The sequence below is a fragment of the Eptesicus fuscus genome, chromosome 5 (assembly GCF_027574615.1).
Source record: "Eptesicus fuscus isolate TK198812 chromosome 5, DD_ASM_mEF_20220401, whole genome shotgun sequence".
Taxonomy (NCBI): domain Eukaryota; kingdom Metazoa; phylum Chordata; class Mammalia; order Chiroptera; family Vespertilionidae; genus Eptesicus; species Eptesicus fuscus.
In genome coordinates this window covers 44,772,924-44,792,657 of record NC_072477.1, presented here as the reverse complement: position 1 = coordinate 44,792,657, position 19,734 = coordinate 44,772,924, and the positions used below count along the sequence as shown (strand labels likewise).

The window sequence follows — 19,734 nt, the reverse complement described above, 5'->3', positions numbered from 1 at the left end:
ATTGTGGTAATGGTTGCACTCCACAAATTCCATAAATATCCTAAAAACTACTGAATTGTACACCTCAAATGGGTGAATTGTATGATATGTGAATTCTCAATAAATCTGTTTTATTAAAAAGGAGCCCCAAGTTCAATACAGTATCCTAAGGAAAGCACTAATTTACCTCAAGATCCTTGTTTTCTGCATACAGACTTATCCTATATAATAAAAGCCTAATATGCAAATAAACCGAATGGTGGAATGACTGGTGAACAACCAGTTGCTATGATGCACACTGACCACCAGGGGGCAGACGCTCAACACAGGAGCTGCCCCCAGCCCGTAGGCCCCAGGCCAGTCAAGGCGTGTGTCAGTGGGCCCCCCCCCCCCAAAATGCCTCGCAGGTCACCTCCCACAGGGAGAGGTGACTGGCAGCAGTGGGGCCAGCGAGCAGGTGGCTCCAGGCTAGCCAAGGCGGATGCCAGTGGGGGCCCCCTGACTGCCCCGCCGGTAGCCCCACAGATCGGCCGGCCAGGCCTAGGGACCCTACCCGTGCACGAATTTTGTGCACCGGGCCTCTAGTCCATTTATAATGATCATTATAGTACATGCTTAAAAACCACCTTTTCTTGTACTTTAAAAATAATTTAATATTTTATGATCAGGATAATACATTAATTTTCTGTACTTTTCTATAAATGTTTTTCAAATTCTCTCTATCTTTTAAAAAAATACCTTTTTATTGATTTTATAGAGAGAGGAAGGGAGACAGAGAGAGAGAGAGAGAGAGAGAGAGAGAGAGAGAGAGAGAGAGAGAGAGAGAAAGATGGATTGGCTGCCTCCTGCACACCTCCTACTGGAGATAGAGTCTGAAACCTGGGCATGTGCCTTGACTGGGAATCAAACTGGTAATCTCTGGGTGCATGGGACAATGCTCAACCAACTGAGCCACACTGGCCAGACATCCCCCCTACCTTTAATGGAAAGAAATTCAGAGAAGATGAAAGTTCTGGGAACCTGTAGGACAAAGGTACACTGAAAAGGTATAATGAACAAAGTGATAGAATACAGGATTCTGGATTACACATGTATTTCTTTTTCTAAAGCTGCCATATATTTATTAATTAAAAATATTAAATAGTTAACTTCAGAATCTATAACAATAATAATAATGGCAATAATTGTTTTTTAATCCTCCCCTGAGAATATGTTTTATTGATTTTTTCGAGAGAGAGGAAGAGAGCGAGAGAGAAAAATCAATGTGAGAGAGAAACATTGATTTGTTGCCTCCTGTTCATGCCCTGACCGAGAATCAAACCTGAAACCTTTTTTGGTGCATGGGACAGCACTCTAACCAACTGCACCACCCAGCCAGAGAAGCAAAAATTATTTTAAAAAAAGACTTACCCAAGATCTGTAAGTGGAGGCTTATCTCTTCCTCTTCTATAGCAAAGATAAATCTGTGGCCCCACAAGACTTCCATTATTGAGGTCAGCTGACAATCCAGATGGGGTAACATCAATACACATATAATCCTGTGGCACTTCTTCCCCAAGAGATTTAATAATAACTGAAACATCTGTGATAGGCTCTTTTGGTTTAGCTACTTTATGGCAGGCATCATTGAAGTGAATTTCTTCTTCAAAAGGCTTTGAAACATCAGTTAATCCTGCTACAACAAAGTAGTCAGCAACACGAGGTCCTTTATCTTCAATCATCTTCCATTACAGAAGGTTACATCTAAAAGAAAAGTTACATTACAGAAGGTTACATCCAAAAGAAAAGGAAAAGACTAGTATTTTCCTATAATAAGCCAAATAAATATAAGTGGTTTTTGTGCAAATAAAAGTAAACTACAAAAAGAACACTACCTCCTTGATAAACACACTAGTATACATTTCACTTTCATATTTAAAAAAAAAAAAGAGAATATAGTTGGCATTATTTGTGATTATAAAAATAATGTAAGAATTTCCATTTTTGGCAATATGGATGCCTTGATTACCTAAGTAGACAGAAAACAAAACCCCCATACCCTTTAAAATATATATATATATTAGAGAGGAAGGGAGAGTGAGAGAGAGAGAGAAACATCAATGATGACAGAGAATCATTGATTGGCTGCCTCCTGCACGCTCCCTAATGGGGATTGAGCTTGCAAATCAGACATGTGCCCTTGATCGGAATCGAACCCAGGACCTTTCAGTCCGCATGACGACCCTCTATCCACTGAGCCAAGTAGGCCAGGGCCCCCATATCCTTTTAAATGCATAGATTAACATTTAAAAATGTAAGAAAACCTCCAAGGCCCCCAAAACAGTGAGGAAAACAAAGACCAGAATGCAGTATATAAACTGATACTGGTGGAGGAAGTTTGCTGACCTCCTCAGTTATCAAGAGGTTTGTGTTTTAAAAGGTATCACAGAGACAGGAGACAAGACTCTGAGATCACAGAACATAGGGAATTGGAACTGAGACATCTGTAAAAAGTCAAGAGTCTCAAAGAACTATATCTTCAGTTAAAGAGTGAATTTTGAAAATCTATCAACTGGTACAGGGAAATAATTAAGTTTGCCTCAATCTGGGCCCTGCTTTGGAGGGTAAAAAGTCTCTGTGCATGTATAACAATAGGCCTACTCACACTTGGATTTGAGGTTTGCTCTTAAGCTATGGTCCCAGGAAGCTCCAAACTGAGATATTAATGATAACTGTGTTCTCAGGCTAGTGATACCCCTGGGGAAGTAAATGCAAAACCGTTCTAGAGGGTACACCCTCAACCCAGATTTTCCACAGGTAAAGCCCAACTGAACATGACCTCCTATTCTACTAGTAAAACCACAAAAACACGCAGAGAAAAAATCCACTCTGAATGAGTCTCAGCAGGTACAACAAACAGAACTTCAAACAATAAAAATAAGGCAGAGATTATAACAGAAATGCATGCTTATAACAAATTCAAAGAAAAAATACACAAAGTAAAATCCATCATGTAATGTAAACACTAACAGTAAAATTTCCTTCCATTGTCTAGTATCATTTAAATCTAATTTGTTTCTTTAACTAGGAGATTTCACCCCACAGTACTGTCATTACTTATATAACAGTTATAGAAAAATAATTTAAAACAAAAATGTCCCAACACATGTCTCATGTCAGACTTAGTTGCAATAAATGCAAAGAAAGGATTCTGTGGACAAATAAATTAGGTATATATACTCCTTGCCTCTTTTGTATACTTACAATACATAAAGATATTAAAGTCTCGGCAGTCACCTGATAAAGGTACTCGATTAACTTTGTTTAACCCAGGATGCCCCAAGTCTATTTGAACAATGAGCCCTATTTTCCCACTTAAAAACTAGAAAGAAAAAAAAAATCCTCAGAACATGCTTTAGAAAATGCTACTTTAAAGTAAGGAACAAACTTCTTGTATAGACTATATAAAACATCTGAGGACAAAGTGTACTTGTTTATTATATAAGTATCACCATATTTATCATAATCCCAAAACTCATTTAGTTTTCTATATTCCTAATGCTATGAGTTTTCAAAATTTATGCCACATTTCTTGGAATCTGTACTCAATGCTGAAATATACTCTATAAATATGCCCCTATTTGTTTAGGAAACAAGCCTAAAAGAGGATGAAATATCCCTTCTTGTTTTATTTAGATACATATGGCTCCTATATAGCAATTCCCTTACACATAAGATTTTTGCATAAGATAATGGGCTTAAACTTTTCAGGAATGTCTCCAAGCTGACAGTAATGAGAAAGTAAAAACCTGTTCTTCAGAGAAGATTCTGTTAAACTTTGAATAGTCACTATCAACTGACTGCATATAACAGGTGCTCCACAAAAAAACAACTAGTGTTACCCAGTTAACCATCTATTCATTCTCAAAAAGTAGAATAAAAGCACTTTGCACTTAATTTTTTCTTCATTTCATTAAATAGTCTTCGAAATAATTTTTAATGGCTGCATAGTATTTTATTTTGTGAACATAACATCTATTTCCTTATTGTTGATCATTTTTACTTCTACTTATTTTGCTAATATTTTTTAAAAGCTATGATAAATAACCTTGAACATAAACCTCTGGCTACAACTCTTATGTCTTCTGGATAAATTTGTGGTAAAACCTCTAGATAATGGTCTAATTCAGGTGAGGGGATGTCCATTAGAGCAAAAAGACTGTTATATAATAAAATAGGTTTTCCATATGTGTATGTTAAAAATTTGACAAATTAGCCCAGCAAGAGTGACTCAGTGGCTGAGCATCCATCTATGAACCAGGAGGTCACGGTTCGATTCCCAGTCAGGGCACATGCCTGGGTTGTGGCCTCGATCCCCAGTGTGGGGTGTGCAGGAGGCAGCCGGTCAATGATTCTCTCTCATCATTGATATTTCTGTCTCTCTTCCCCTCTCCCTTCCTTTCTGAAATCAATAAAAAAAATATGTTTTAAAACTGACAAAATAGTTAGTTTATCTGTTTTTATTTATGTAGACCCATTTGTATAATTAAAATTAAGTATGTATGAAAAGTCTAATTTCACAGAAAAGTTTTCTATATGCATTATAGTAACTTTAAATTTATAACAAGTAGGTCTAGTAAATGCATGCATTTGCCAGTCATCAAGAGTAAACAAATGGCCTAAACCGGTTTGGCTCAGTGGATAGAGCATCGACCTGCGGACTCAAGGGTCCCAGGTTCGATTCCGGTCAAGGGCATATACCTTGGTTGCGGGCACATACCAGTAGGGGGTGTGCAAGAGGCAGCTGATTGATGTTTCTCTCTCATCGATGTTTCTAACTCTCTATCCCTCTCTCTTCCTCTCTGTAAAAAAATCAATAAAATATATTTAAAAAAAAAATCAACTCTGTGGCTAAGTATATAATGATGGATCCTCCAAGTAAGATCTATTAAACACATCTTAAAAAAAAAAAAAAAAGAGTAAACAAATGCACACAGCTGGGGCATGGCTTAGTGTAGTGGGAACCACACAACAGAAACAATTAACCTCACATGATGCGGTGTGATCACGTGCTAATCATTCGTTGAATATTATTTACGAGCGATGATTCTTGTATTTAAATATGTAGACTATAGTTGTAGATATGTAATATTTATTTATGTCGGAAAAATTACTACAGGGTTTTTTCCCAATATATGACCTATTCTCTAAAATGTGTTAAAAGTAACAGTGAATTAATAACAAAAAAAAATAAGATGTTAATTTAATTATAAGTAAATCTTGGTTAAAAGCATTTAAAATTAACAGGGTGTTAATTTTCACATATGACATAAGGACCTGAAATTTGGTCCATTAAATCCAAGTCCGTTAAAGCAAAGCCTACAAAATCATAGGATACTGTATTGAAGTTGAATGGCTAGGTCAAAAGTTACATAACCAGTCTCTCTATAAGTGCTTATGTGGTTTTATGTGTCCATGAATTTTAAATGATAAGCTTTTGATAGACACTATTCTCAAAAATTACTTTGGTGGAGCACTTTCCTCTCTTCATAATGAAGAGATTCAAATACTTACTTTTTTTCCAACTTCATGTTGTTTAAACTAAAGCATATAGTCACTATTGCGTATATTAGTTTTATGTCTTGCTATTTCCATTCTCTTTCCTTTCCGAAAGAAAGGAAAGAGAATGGAAATAGTACTATCATGGAAACATATTTACATACATATTTAATAAGGTCTTTTGAAAGCTACTATTTCAGCCACTAAAATAAATAGCTATTGTACTAATAAGCAGATATTTGGGAGACATTTGTATGAAAAATTTGTTTTTGTTAGATCTTCCTGCTCACAAATTTTAGTAACTTGTTCTCATTCATAATTGAATACAGGAAATAACTACTAAAAAGGAACAAGTTATTGTTCTTCATTATAAGAATAATTAATTTTAAAGTGGTGATAAAATTCTCACACATTTATTAACAAAAAAGTAAATTTTATATCACTCCAGTTCTCTTGCCTTGTTGTTGTTATTGTTATTCATTTGGGGGTGGAGAGTGGTTAGAAAGGCCTGCAAAATATTTTAAGGCACAATTGACAAAGTATGTAATGTCAAGAACATAACTGGAGAATTTCCAGGTGACTTCTTAAAAGACCTGAATGCTTTTTAATTCATTCAGGAAGTCTACAATACTGAAAATGCAACTCTACTTTTTATTTTAAATCAACTGTTTTTAGAGTAAATTTGAGATTTAGAAGCTAGGTGGAAGACATTGTTAAAAATTACAAGTTAAAGAAAATACTAAAAATATTTAATACAGAAATGAATAATTATTTCCTAGTAATTTTATTAAAGCATGTGAAATTTATGATCTTTATGGAAAATACTAAATAGATATGACTAAATGCTGGCAAAATGACAAAATGGTGGCAAAAGTGACCAGAAATGACTTGGAAAGAGCATTTGAGGAAAGCATTCCTAGTCACACACACAACGTGGTTGGACTTTTAGTTCAATACATCAGAGCAAAAACTGTTAAACAATTAGAAGATAATTTTGTTTCTTTCATTCTTTTTTTTTTAGGTAAATTTCTTTAAGTTCATTTTGGAAACTGGGAGCCACACAAAACAAACACTTAATCCAACAGTTCACTAAGTATTCACAATAATATAAAACCCTGAAACAACTTTACTAAAGCTGAAGTAATAATATGTAATATCACATTATTAACCAATTATTGTTTTTAATTCTTCTTTGTTCAACATGATACAGATAACTTAAAGAACTAGCTTATAAAAACTTTTATAGGCATCTTCTTAAAATTTCAGACATCTGCTTAGCTAGTATTTCACTTAAAATTAAATCTATTTTCTTTGATAATAGCAAACAAGAAGGATGTCCTCTCTATTCCTTAAAGGTTCATCAGAATTAAATTAAGAAATCATTATAAGAAAGCTCTTACCTATTCAGCAACTATTGGAGAATTGTTTTCCTCCTTTCAATTTCTGCTCAATCAATTCAAATCCTTTTTTATTTTATATATAGTTCCATTAGGTCAGAATAGTTAAGCATTTGCTACTTAGACTAATCCTAAGGATAAAAAAAGGCAAGAGTGGAAATCAAAGGTAACCTTTTAAAGATTTTTGAAAAACAAAAAAATCTGTACATAAAAGTTTTACCAAATTATAAACTCTTACTGAAATGGCAAAGTGAGCAAATATACCTGATATATAGAGTCACAAATTCAAGATACATATAAAATGGTCTATAACTCAATGGACCAATTCAACTACTTCTTACTCCAGTTCACTTATATAAGCTAGAATAAATTTTTTTAAACATAATTCCACAGGTAATAACCTAATTCAGCTCATCTTTCCTTACATTATCAAAATTAAACTAGACACCACCAATCTCATCTTTTTTAAACTTCATCTCTCATTTTTCTTCTAACCAAGGCAATCTATCTACTGTCCTTCAAAAGTAGTTTTGCTCTTTTCCTCTTTAACAATCCACTACAGTATTTCCTCTTTCCAGTCAATATATGTTCATGATATTTTTCAAAGATTTTAAATTTATGTGGACTTTCATTTAAACTTTATGAATTATACAAAAGAGCAGAAAAATTAAATAATCCCATACACAATAATAAATATGGTTTATAGATGACAATGTTTCCTAGTTTCTTTTGAGAACAGAAAATATCCCTCTTATCATGCAGTTATAATATAGAATACAAATACTTATATATTTTATTCATTTAATAAGCATCTTCTAAACTGCTATAATATTTATAATTATACTAAATGACTACATAATATTCCATCAAATAGAAATAGTATACACTGTAACCAACACCCTATTTTTCTTTTCTTTTTTTCAATTTTTTTTATTAAGGTATTATATGTGTACATATCTTACCCTTGCCACCCCCCACCCCACTCCCATATATGCCCTCACCCCCCAGAGTTTTGCATCCGTTGGTTATGCTTATATGCATGCATATAAGTCCTTTGATTGATCTCTTATCTCCCCCACCTCTCCCTAACTTTCCCCCTGAAATTTGACAGTCTGTTTGATGCTTTACTGTCTCTGTATCTGTCTTTTTGTTCAAGTTTATAATGTTCTTTATTATCCATAAATGAGTGAGATCATGTGGTATTTTTCTTTCATTGACTGGCTTATTTCACTTAACATAATGTTCTCCAGTTCCATCCAGGTTGCTGCAAATGATGAGAATTCCTTCTTTTTTATGGCAGCATAGTATTCCATTGTGTAGATGTACCACAGTTTTCTGATCCAGTCATCTGCTGACGGGCACCTAGGCTGTTTCCAAATCTTAGCTATGGTGAATTGTGCTGCTATGAACATAGGGGTGCAAATATCCTTTCTGATTAACACCCTATTTTTCCATTCCCAGCTAGTCCCAAAGTATGGTAGATAGGTACTTAAAAATATTTATTAAATGAATGAACAGTTCACTTTGTAATCCTTCTAAAGCATATTATACTTAAACATAATGTCTTCTTCTATAATTCAGAATCAATATTCTGAATTTCAATTGCCTTAAATATTATAGTTGTTAAATGTAGGATATAGATAAACTAGATGATCTGAGTCAAGTAACCAAAAACCAAAACCATCAGGACCTTAGGCAAAATTAGAAATTTATTCAAGAATTAATTGATTCATTCATTCAATAATTTTTTCATAAATACTTACTAAGATCTAAGACTATTCGAGGAGCCAGTGATGATACTGATTAAAGCAATAGCCTCTGCCTTCAAGGCATTTTTTATTTAGTTCTACGTTTCCACATCTCTTTCTATACTTGTATTTACCTCCAGCTATCTTTTTTCCTATCCCCCTTCCAGATTCCAAGTGTGTGCCTCCACTATGCCCAAAGTTTCTCTACCATTTTCTCCCCAAAGTCCCTTATGCACAAACATGATGATCCTTATTTTATTGTCCCTTTTCCTTGAAAACTGGCATTCCTTCAGCATCAGCATTCTCTGGAAATTTTGAAAGAAAAGAAACCTTATTTGTATATCATATTTAACTTTCTTTTGAAAAGGTTAAACCCACACAAGGTAAACTTGACTTTTTAAAAGTAAGTTTTATTAATCCAAATTGTTGGACTATATGGAGCAAACTTCTTGAGCAAGGGAGGCTTACTTGTCTCCTAGATCTACTTTGGAAGTACCTCCCCTTTCAATACCAGTTCCCAAGCTAAAACCAACAACAAAAATCAAAACATAACTGTAATTTGACAGCACCCTTATGAAAGATTAGCAACCCCTGATTTATTGAAAAAAATAGTTAAGATAGGAATAATAGACATTTAGAGGGAAAGGAAATGTATTATTAGTCATAGTCTAAGCCTTCATTTCATAGCCAAAGAAACTGAAGCACAAAAGGTGGTTAACTTAAGGATACCTATCTAGTAAGTGGCAACCTGGACAAGAACTCAAGTCCCCTAATCAAGTGTTCTTTACATTTGAGGTTGCTATCTCTAATAAATAGTAATTAATACTGATCAAGGGCACATCTTTCAATAAGTTCTCTTGTGACACTTGTTACTCATAATCATTATGTGGTGAATATGTGCCAAAATTTGGTTAAGAAATATGGTAAATTAAACTTTGTTTAATACAGAAAACAGCTAATAGGAATAAATCAAAATAAAAAACAAAAACTACTTACTCATTACGAAGGTCTTTCTCTGAAAATGATGCCAGATCTCAATTTGTGAATTTTGCAAGCCTCAGAGTTTGAGAAATACTGTATTGAAAGGAACAAGAATTGAGCTTAAATTAATTCCAATCAAATATTATCCCTACAGTGTCTTAAAGTTCTGTTAACAATAATAATTTTCAAACAAAATGCTTGCATATATTGTTTTCATATGGTTAAGAGCCAATAAGTAATTTTCAAACACTAGCTCTTTCAGAAAACACATTTCAGTCAAGAATAGACATACACACAGAGCAGATAATGGGGACAAAAACAGAAAATAAAAGAAATATGACATTATGAGTAAATATACAGAAGCAATGTGAGTGAGAAAGAAAAACATACCACTTCTGGGGCATTAGATATAGTATCTCATTCCTACAGGAAAAATATACACATTTAAGAAAATTAAATATAAACTCAAATAACTTCCATATACAAAAGAAGTCAACACCCTAAGTATTTTCCCTTTATTACAAATTCTTTAAATATTTATACTAAAATCAAATCAGTTATATCAAATCCTTAGCATGGTTGAGATCTCATCAAGGAACCCAGGACTTCTATCCAAGATAATGAATGATATTGTATTATGGGATTCAATATGCCATTATCATATTTTCTTCAAAGTTGAGTAATTTAGTAAGTTGTAGTTATGAGCAATTTTAAATACCAAATGGAAAGATGATGCCACTGACAAAGTCTTAGAGTATAACCATTCCAACTGCATTGTACAAATCACTGTGGGTTAGCTTCATAATGCTGAAGACTTGCACAGGCAGGAGTTTTAGTAAGAGTCAAAAGCTTTTGCAGGAAAGCAAGGTGAAATGCAGTAATCATAATTACATCAAGAGGAAGAAACCACAGCTCTAACGAATGTGGATTATCTACTAACTAGAGGCTCGGTGCACAAAATTCATGCATGGGTAGGGTCCCTAGGCCTGGCCAGAGATCAGAGCCAATTGGGGCCTCCCTTCCCTGGCTACCGGTAGGGGCCTTCCTTCGTTCCGCGCTGCCCCCTGGTGGTCAGTGCATGCCATAGCGAGTGATTGAACCCCCGGTCTCCCGGTCGAACTCCCTAGGGGACAATTTGCATATTAAGCTTTTATATATATATAGATGACAAGGAAACAGCAGCAGCAACAGACACCAGATTCACCTAACTTGGTTTGTCTTTGAAAAGTAGGAGAGAAGGGTGGAAAGGGCCAAAATTATTTGAGTCAAGATTTGATAAAATGTCTTGGAAGGGAATGGGTGAAAAGAATGAATGAGAAATAAAGTTAAATACAATCTTATTACATTTTGTACTGCTAAAACTGGTCAGAATGGATATATGTTTTAAAAACTAGCCCTAGCCGTTTTGGCTCAGTGAATAAAGCGTCGGCCTACGGACCAAAATGTCCCGGGTTCGATTCTAGTAAAGGCTTATACCTTGGTTGCAGGCTTCTCCCCACCCGGGGCCCTGGTCAGGGCTCCTGCAGGAGGTAACCAATCAATGTGTTTCTCTCACATTGATATTTCTTTCTGTCTTTCCCTCTCTCTTCCACTCTCTCTAAAAATCAATGGAAAAAATATTCTCAGGTGAGGATTAACAAAACAAAACAAACAAACAAACAAAAACTAGGACACCATTCTACCTCAGATTCACTGAAAAATTCCAGTCAATAAATATGGAGTGACATATATATTAGTGACCTGCTGAAACATTTCTTAAAATCAACATCAGATAAACACAAAAATTTTCCAGCTGAAATACTCTATGTATATAAAAATACTTTTAACTTTTGAAAATTATAGCTCCTGGCTTATTCATAGACTATCAGACTTATTTAGCTGCAATTATGAATTATGAATATGCTACAATAAATTCCAAATACATTTTCTGCTACATGATTTTCTTAATATAGTAAGAACATTTCTTACCATAAACAATGATCCACTAAACTTAATATTTTAAATAAAAAACAAATAGGATTTTCTTCAATGTTGATAATTTTAGATTAATTTACAGTAGCGTTTACAATATCAAATATTTCACCTTTGACAAAATAAACTTCCAAAACCTTTACTTTGATTTCATAAACTTTAAGAAAAAACTGACCCATTATTAGAATTAATAGATTTCCTATTATGAGAATGAGACATATAAAACCAGCATCACTTAAGTGCAAGGTTCTGCTAATTAAGACAACACATCACAACTATTGCTCTACTTTCCACACATACATAAGAAAACTTGGAATAAAAAAATGGGTAAAATCTATTTAGTAGATCATCCTTTGATGTAAATGGAATGGAATGTATCAGTGTACTTCCTAAAGCTACATATGTTAAATTATCTTTCAGCACAGACTCCTTTAAATTGCTTTTTAAACATATATTAGTTTCAGGTACACAACATAGTGATTTGATATTTGTACATATTGTGAAATGATCACCAGAATAAGTATAGTTAACATTCGTCACCATAATTATGAAATTAAAAAATTTTGTGTGTGATGTGAACCTTTAAGATCAACTCTCTTAGTTACTGTCATTTATGCAATACAGTATTATCAACTATAGTCACCATGCTGTACATTACATTCTCATGACTTATTTCATAACTGCAAGTTTGTACCTTTGACTCCCTTCACCCATTTTTCTCCCACTCCTTATCCCCTACTAGCAACTACCAATCTGTTCTTTGCATCCATGAACTTGTTTTTGTTTTTTTTTACATTCCACATATAAATTAAATCATACGGTATTCCACTGAGCCACGCCAGCTGGGCTTTTTAAAAATATATACATATTTTTATTGATTTCAGAGAGAGGAAGAGGGAGAGAAGATAGAAACATTGATGATGAGAATCATTGATTTCTCTGACTTATTTCACTTAGCATAATGTCCTCAAGTTCTATCTATGTTGTTGCAAAATGCAAGATTTCATTCTTTTTTATAGCTGAATATTGCACATATAAACATATAAAGAAAATGTGATATATATATATATATATTTACACACACACACACACACACACACACACACACACACAGGGTGTCCCCCAAAAATGTATACACGCACTTTGAATAATTATAAAGGCAGTGTTTATTGAAATACATTTCATTTTCAAAATTGAGCTATCATCTGTTAAAGTGTGTATACATTTTTTGGGGACAAAATATAAAGTATACACATATTTTCTTTATCCATTCATCCATCAATAGACACATTGTTTTAATATCTTGGCTAATGTAAATAATGCTGCAAATGAACTTGAGGGTGCAAATATCTTTTCAAATTAGTGTTTTCATTTCCTTTGGACAAATACTCAGAAGTGGAATTGCTGGATCATACAGTAGTCTTCATACTGTTTTCCATAGTGGCTATACCAATTTACCAGTACATTCCCATCAACAGTGCACAAGGGTTCGCTTTTTTCCATATCCTTGCCAACACTTGTTATTTCTTGTCTTTTTGATAAGAGCCATACCTCATTGTGGTTGTGATTTGCATTTCTCTGATGATTAGTGATGTTGAGCACCTTTTCAGATACCTATTGTCCATCTGTATTCTTCTTTAAAAGAATGTCTATTCAGGTCCTCTGTCCATTTAACTCGGGAAGGCGGAAAGGCGGCTCCGGGCCGGAGCTCCGGCCGGAGCAAAGGTGGTGCCAGCAGCCAAGGGAAGGAAGGCCCATTCTTGCACAAATCTTCGTGCACTGGAACTCTAATATATATATATATAAGCCTAGGCGACTGAACGACCAAACGACCAGTCAACCAGTCGCTATGACTGCACTGACCACCAGGAGGCAGATGCTCAACTCAGGAGCTGCCCCCTGGTGATCAGTGCACTCCCACAGCGGGAGCGCCACTCAGTGAACTTATAGAGCAGCGAGCAGCAGTGGTGGCAGGTGCAGTGGGGCCGGGTTAAGTGGAGTAGTGCAGTCTTCTCCTCAGCTGCCTGCTGCTTCACACACTACTACATCCCTCAGGGGATGTCGGACTGCTGGTTTCAGCCTGGCCTGTGGGGATCGGGGATCAGTCCGAAACCAGCAGTACGACATACCCCGAGGGGTCCTGGATTGAGAGAGGGCGCAGGCCAGGCTGAGGGACCTCACTGGTGCACGAATCCGTGCACTGGGCTTCTAGTATATTATAAAAGTATTAAAATATGGAGGCTTAAGAGAGTGAGAAGGCAACCCACAGACTGGGAGGAAATATTTGAAAAATACATATCTGATATAGGACTGTTATCCAAAATAGTATATGATTCCAACTATATGGCATTCTGGAAAAGGCAAAACTATGGAGACAGTAAAAAAGATTAAGGGTTGCCAGTGGTTAGGGAGGAGGAATAAATAGGATGAGCACAAAGTCATTTTTTGGGCAGTGTAACTACTCTGTATAATACTGTATTATGGTGGATATATGTTGTTCCATATTTGTCAAAACACACAGAATGTACAACACAGAGTGAACTTTAATAGAAACTATGAACTTTGGGTGACAATGGTGTTTCAGTGTAGGTTCACTGACTGTAGCAAATGTAGCACTCTGTTGTGGATGTTGATTGTGAGGGCAGCTGTGTCTGTGTGGGGGCAGCAATCTATATATATAAAAGGCTAAGCAACCGTCTGACCGGCTGACTAGCTGGTAGGTATGACGCACACTGACCACCAGGGGGCAGACGTTCAACACAGGAGCCACTGAGCAACAGCAACTTTGTAGAATGCCCTCTCGCACTCCAGGACCCCTCGGGGATGTCAAACTGCTGTTTTTTGCCTGATCCCTGCAGGCCAGGCCGAGGGACCCCACCTGTCAGAGGGATCCGCTCATTCTGCACACACCCTTTAAGCCATGGCGCCGCTCCAGGTGCAGCCAGCTCCAGGTGCGGCCAGCCAGGGAGGGACTGTGGAAGGTTGGCTCCAGGGCATGTCCGGCCCATCTCGCCCAGTCCTGCCCTGCCAGCCACCTTCTAATGAATTTCCTTTCAATATGCATGAATCTATGCACCAGGCCACTAATATATGTAACTTGCTGTTTTTTCTGCTCAATTTTTCTGTGAAACCAAAACTGCTCTAGAAAACAAAGCATATTTAAAAGGAAAAATAATAAAAAGAATTAGCTCTGAACCCTCCCCTAATATGGGGGGTAGGAAAATTAGAGTCAATATCTAAATAATAGAACTTTCAGAACATAATGAAAAAAACAAATGGAGATGAGGAAATACTTCAGAAATAATCACCAAGAATTTCCAAGAATTAAAGATATGTCAGTTTGGTATAACAGGTAAGAAAAACTACCTAGACATCTTAAGCACCTAAAAACATCTCAAAGTGAAAAATTCTAAAAATTCCTAGATATAAAAAGTAGTTTACCCACTCAAAAAAAAAAAAAAATCTTACTCTAGACTTCTAATCACTAACACTGAATGCAAGAAGATAATGGAGTAATATTTTTAAGTATTGAAAGAAAGGAAACTTAAACTATCATTTAAATGCATGGGTGAAATAAAGATATTAGAAATATAAGCACTCAGATGGTTTACGAAGAAAACATCTAAACAACAACAAAATCAAACTTTGGTCTAAAGGTCACTTAAATTTTATAACCTTAGACTCAGAATTTTAGAGTGAAACACTGTGAGAGAATACCTATATAATAAAAGCTTAATATGCAAATTGTCCCCTTGACTGAGAGTTCTACCAGGAGTTCAACCAGGGGGCAGGGCCAGCTGGCCAACTGTGGGAAGGGAGGCCCCGGCCGGCAGCTGGCAGCCACTAGGGACCCTACCCGTGCACGAATTTCATGTACTGGGCCTCTAGTATTATAATAGGAAGATAAACAAAACTAGGGGACACTAAAATATGGCAAGAAAGGATGAGTAAATAATTTCAAGGTTCACTGTTGCTAAGTAAACAATGGAAGTCAGGGGAAGAAAGGAAGGAAGAAAAAAAAAAGGAAAGTATCCTATCTAATAAAGAGGGAATATGCTAATTGACCCTCATGCCGTCGCAAAGATGGTGGTGCCCACAGCCAATAAGGAGGGAATATTCTAATTGACTGTCACACCCTCAAAGATGGCAGCACCCACAGCCAATAAGGAGGGAATATGCTAATTGACTGTCACACCCTCAAAGATGGCAGCACCCACAGCCAATAAGGAGGGAATATGCTAATTGACTGCCACACCCTTAAAGATGGCAGCGTCCACAGACACAAGATGGCGGCACCCAGTCCACTCAGCCCCGCTAGGGCGGCAGGCGCACGGCAAGGCCAGGCCCACCCCCAGGTGGGCCCGGCTGCTCCGCGTGCCTGCCTCCGGAGTCCCCCAGTCCCCTAATCCCCCCAGGGCCAGCCCGAGGTGCAGGCAAGCCAAGGATGGTGGCTGCCCAGCCACCCAGGGCCGTCCCAAGGTGTAGGCAAGCCTCGGATAGTGGCTGCCCAGCTGATGCCCAAGGCACAGGCAAGCCTCGGATGGCGGCTGCCCGGCCACCCAGGGCTGCCGAGGCTCAGGTAACCAGGGCTGGCCGAGGCTTGCGCTGCCGGCAGTGGCAGCAGCAGAGGTGTGATGGGGGCGTCGCCTTCCCCTGATCGCCGGGTCGCCTCCCGCCCCTTTGGGCTCCCAGACTGTGAGATGGGGCAGGCCGGGCTGAGGGACCCCGCCCCCCCTCCAGTGCATGAGTTTTCATGCACTGGGCCTCTAGTATCCATAATAATCCTGAAGATCAAAAGGCTAGAGAAACCTAACATGCTAGGGGCAGAGAGGAGGGAAGAGGAAGAATAGAGGACTCTGAGAGCCTACTAAAATACATGTCTTGTTCAGGCAGAAAATACAGATAATCAATATACTTAATAAATTGACAGACAAAAATAAATATAAATACGAGTATGACTAAGTAAAGGGTAACCAGCAGAAGAATATGTAACTTTCAAACTGACACCAATGTTTTGTTTTTTTTTCAATTTGTTTTATTAAGGTATTATATGTGTACATATCTTACCATTGCCACCCCACACCCCACTCCCATATATGCCCTCACCCCCCAGAGTTTTACATCCGTTGGTTATGCTTATATGCATGCATACAAGTCCTTTGATTGATCTCTTATCTCCCCCACCTCTCCCTAACTTTCCCCCTGTAATTTGACAGTCTGTTTGATGCTTTACTGTCTCTGTATCTATCTTTTTGTTCAAGTTTATAATGTTCTTTATTACCCATAAATGAGTGAGATCATGTGGTATTTTTCTTTCATTGACTGGCTTATTTCACTTAACATAATGTTCTCCAATTCCATCCAGGTTGCTGCAAATTATGAGAATTCCTTCTTTTTTATGGCAGCATAGTATTCCATTATGTAGATGTACCACAGTTTTCTGATCCAGTCATCTGCTGACGGGCACCTAGGCTGTTTCCAAATCCTAGCTATGGTGAATTGTGCTGCTATGAACATAGGGGTGCATATATCCTTTCTGATTGGTGTTTCTAGTTTCTTCGGATATATTCCCAGGAGTGGGATTACTGGGTCAAATGGGAGTTCCATTTTCAGTTTTTTGAGGAAACTCCATACTGTTCTCCACAGTGGCTGCACCAGTCTGCATTCCCACCAGCAGTGCACGAGGGTTCCTTTTTCTCCGCATCCTCGCCAACACTTGTCGTTTGTTGATTTGTTGATGATAGCCATTCTGACAGGTGTGAGATGGTACCGCATTGTTGTTTTGATTTGCATCTCTCGGATAATTAGTGATGTTGAGCATGTTTTCATGCTGACACCAATGTTTTTATTTATCTTTAGAAAATAGTAAAAGAGAAAGAAAGGAAAAGTCTAGGGCAAGCAGAAAACACAAGATAGCAGAAATAAGTCCTAATATAATAAGAGACAAGCCCTGCTGGTGTGGCTCAACTGGGTGTCATCCCATGCACCAAAGGGTTGCCAGTTCGATTCCCAGTTGGGGCACACGCCCAGGTTGTGGGCTTGATCCCTGGTGGGGGGCACACAGAAGGCAGCTGATTGATGTTTCTCTCTCCCTCTCCCTTCCTCTCTCTCTAAAAATCAATAAAAATATTTTATAAAAAATAATAAGAGACAAAAAGTTTAGCATACTAAAAGAACTCTTAGAAAGCACTCATGGAGGTAACATACCTTCTTACTGATCCTTGAACAAACTAGGCATATTTCAGTCTCAGGGCCTTTTATAGTTCCTGCTCTGTCTCCCTGAAATAGCCTTGCCTTATGCCAGCCCAGCAGCTACATCTTCAGGTCATTCTTTCTAAAAAGTTACCTTCTCAGTGAGGCTTTCCATGACTGCCCTATTTAAAATTTCAACAACTTCCCACACCCAACACTCATATTATCTTTCCTTATTTTAATTTTCTCACCTTATTACTTTTCACTAACATATTACATGTTCTACTTGTTCATTTTATTTATTCTCTCTCCAAAAGATTGAAAGTTCAATGAGGGTAGGTATTTTTCTGTTTTAGTCACTGCCAACACCTACAACAGTGCCTAGAAATAGTATGTGGCCAATATATGCTGAATGAATGAGTAAACAAACTGAAGTGTCCATAAGTAAAGAAATAATTATATGGCAGATACCATGATTTGAATACCATGCAACAGTCAGAAACAATGAAATAGATGTAAACAGCAACATACATAATTTGTTTTTAGTTAATCCTCATCCGAGGATATTCTTCCACTGATTTTTAGAGAGAGTGAAATGGAGGGGGAGAGACAGGAGAAACATCGATGTGAAAGAGACACATCACATCAATTGGTTGCCTCCCGCATGTGCCCCAACCAGGGCCTGCTGAGGTACATGCCCTTGACCAGAATCGAACTGGGACCCTTCAGTCCGCAGGTCAACACTCTATCCACTGAGCCAAACCGACTAGGACAATATATATAATTTTTTAAAAATTTACTTTTTAACGAGTAGGAAACAAAAGAATCTACAGCAAAATATCATTTATATAAATTAAAAACAAATTCAAAACAGCCCTATAGTTTTCAAAGATATATTCAGGATGATATGCTAAACACATTAAAGTATATACCTATTGAATAAAGGAAATGGGAGTGAGGATGGAGAATAAAGGAGGATAAAATAAAATTAAAGCAGGGCCCCACACAGGCCGATGAAAGTGTACCATGAAATAAGAAATATGATTAAATCAATTCTCTATGCCTGAGGTGCTCTCACTCAACTTCCTTCAAAAGAGAAATGTTTAATCACTGGTTTTAGCAAAACTCAAATCACTGTGACTTTGAGAAAATCCATTTCAGTAAAGTGTTAGTAAGAAAGAAAGCCTAACTGGAATGAGCTAAGGAGAGAATGTAAGGTAAGAAAGGATAATACATAATCTGTAGGAATTTTGATGTGAAGAAGGGGAGGGAAATGGAGTGGTTGGTAGAAGACATGGTATCAACAGAGGATTTTAAAAAAAAGGAATTAACATTCATCAGAGAGAGAAAATGGGGATGAAGGAGAAAAAGAGGATGACTGTAAAAGCAAAAGCCTTAAGAAAATGGAGAGATGGTACCCAAAACACAGTCTGATTACACAGGCAAGGATATATCACATTATAAAAACAAGCTTTTCATAAAAAAATGTTTAACAATTTTTCTGAATATACAGGCCTTGACAATGTGGTTCTTAACCTTTTTTGGGTCATGCACTCCCCACGCTCCCCCCCCGCCCCCCCGCTTTGAGAATCTGATCTGTGCTATGGATCGTCATCTCTCCCTTAAAATACTCATACAGATATTCAGATAAAACTTTACATAAAACTTTAGGAATTTTGCTGAGACATGCTCCCCAAGCTGTGTAATCCATATGCAAGTCTGATTATTTTATTTTATTTTTTTACTTTTTAATTAAGGTATAACATACTTAGAGAAAAGTGAACTCTAGGAATTTTCATTAAGTGAACATACCATCCATTATAAAAAACCTCCCAGGTGAACAAATAGAATGTTACCAGTAACAGGAAGTCCCCAATCCCCCTCCAACCTTCCCCAAAAGAACACTATCCTGACTTCTAACATTAGAT

General features: G+C 36.9%; 1 protein-coding gene across 1 annotated transcript in view; it reads right to left on the bottom strand.

The window, feature by feature from the left end:
* Positions 1-19,734, bottom strand: part of DENND4A (DENN domain containing 4A) — a 109,044-nt gene that overhangs the window by 70,401 nt on the left and 18,909 nt on the right. The window contains exons 2-4 of the mRNA XM_054716120.1: positions 9,659-9,736; positions 6,918-7,045; positions 1,390-1,722 (exon numbers count right to left, since the gene is read on the bottom strand). Of these exons, the coding sequence (XP_054572095.1) occupies positions 1,390-1,700 (311 nt within the window). The 5' untranslated portion in view covers positions 1,701-1,722; positions 6,918-7,045; positions 9,659-9,736. The remainder of the gene's footprint in view (positions 1-1,389; positions 1,723-6,917; positions 7,046-9,658; positions 9,737-19,734) is intronic.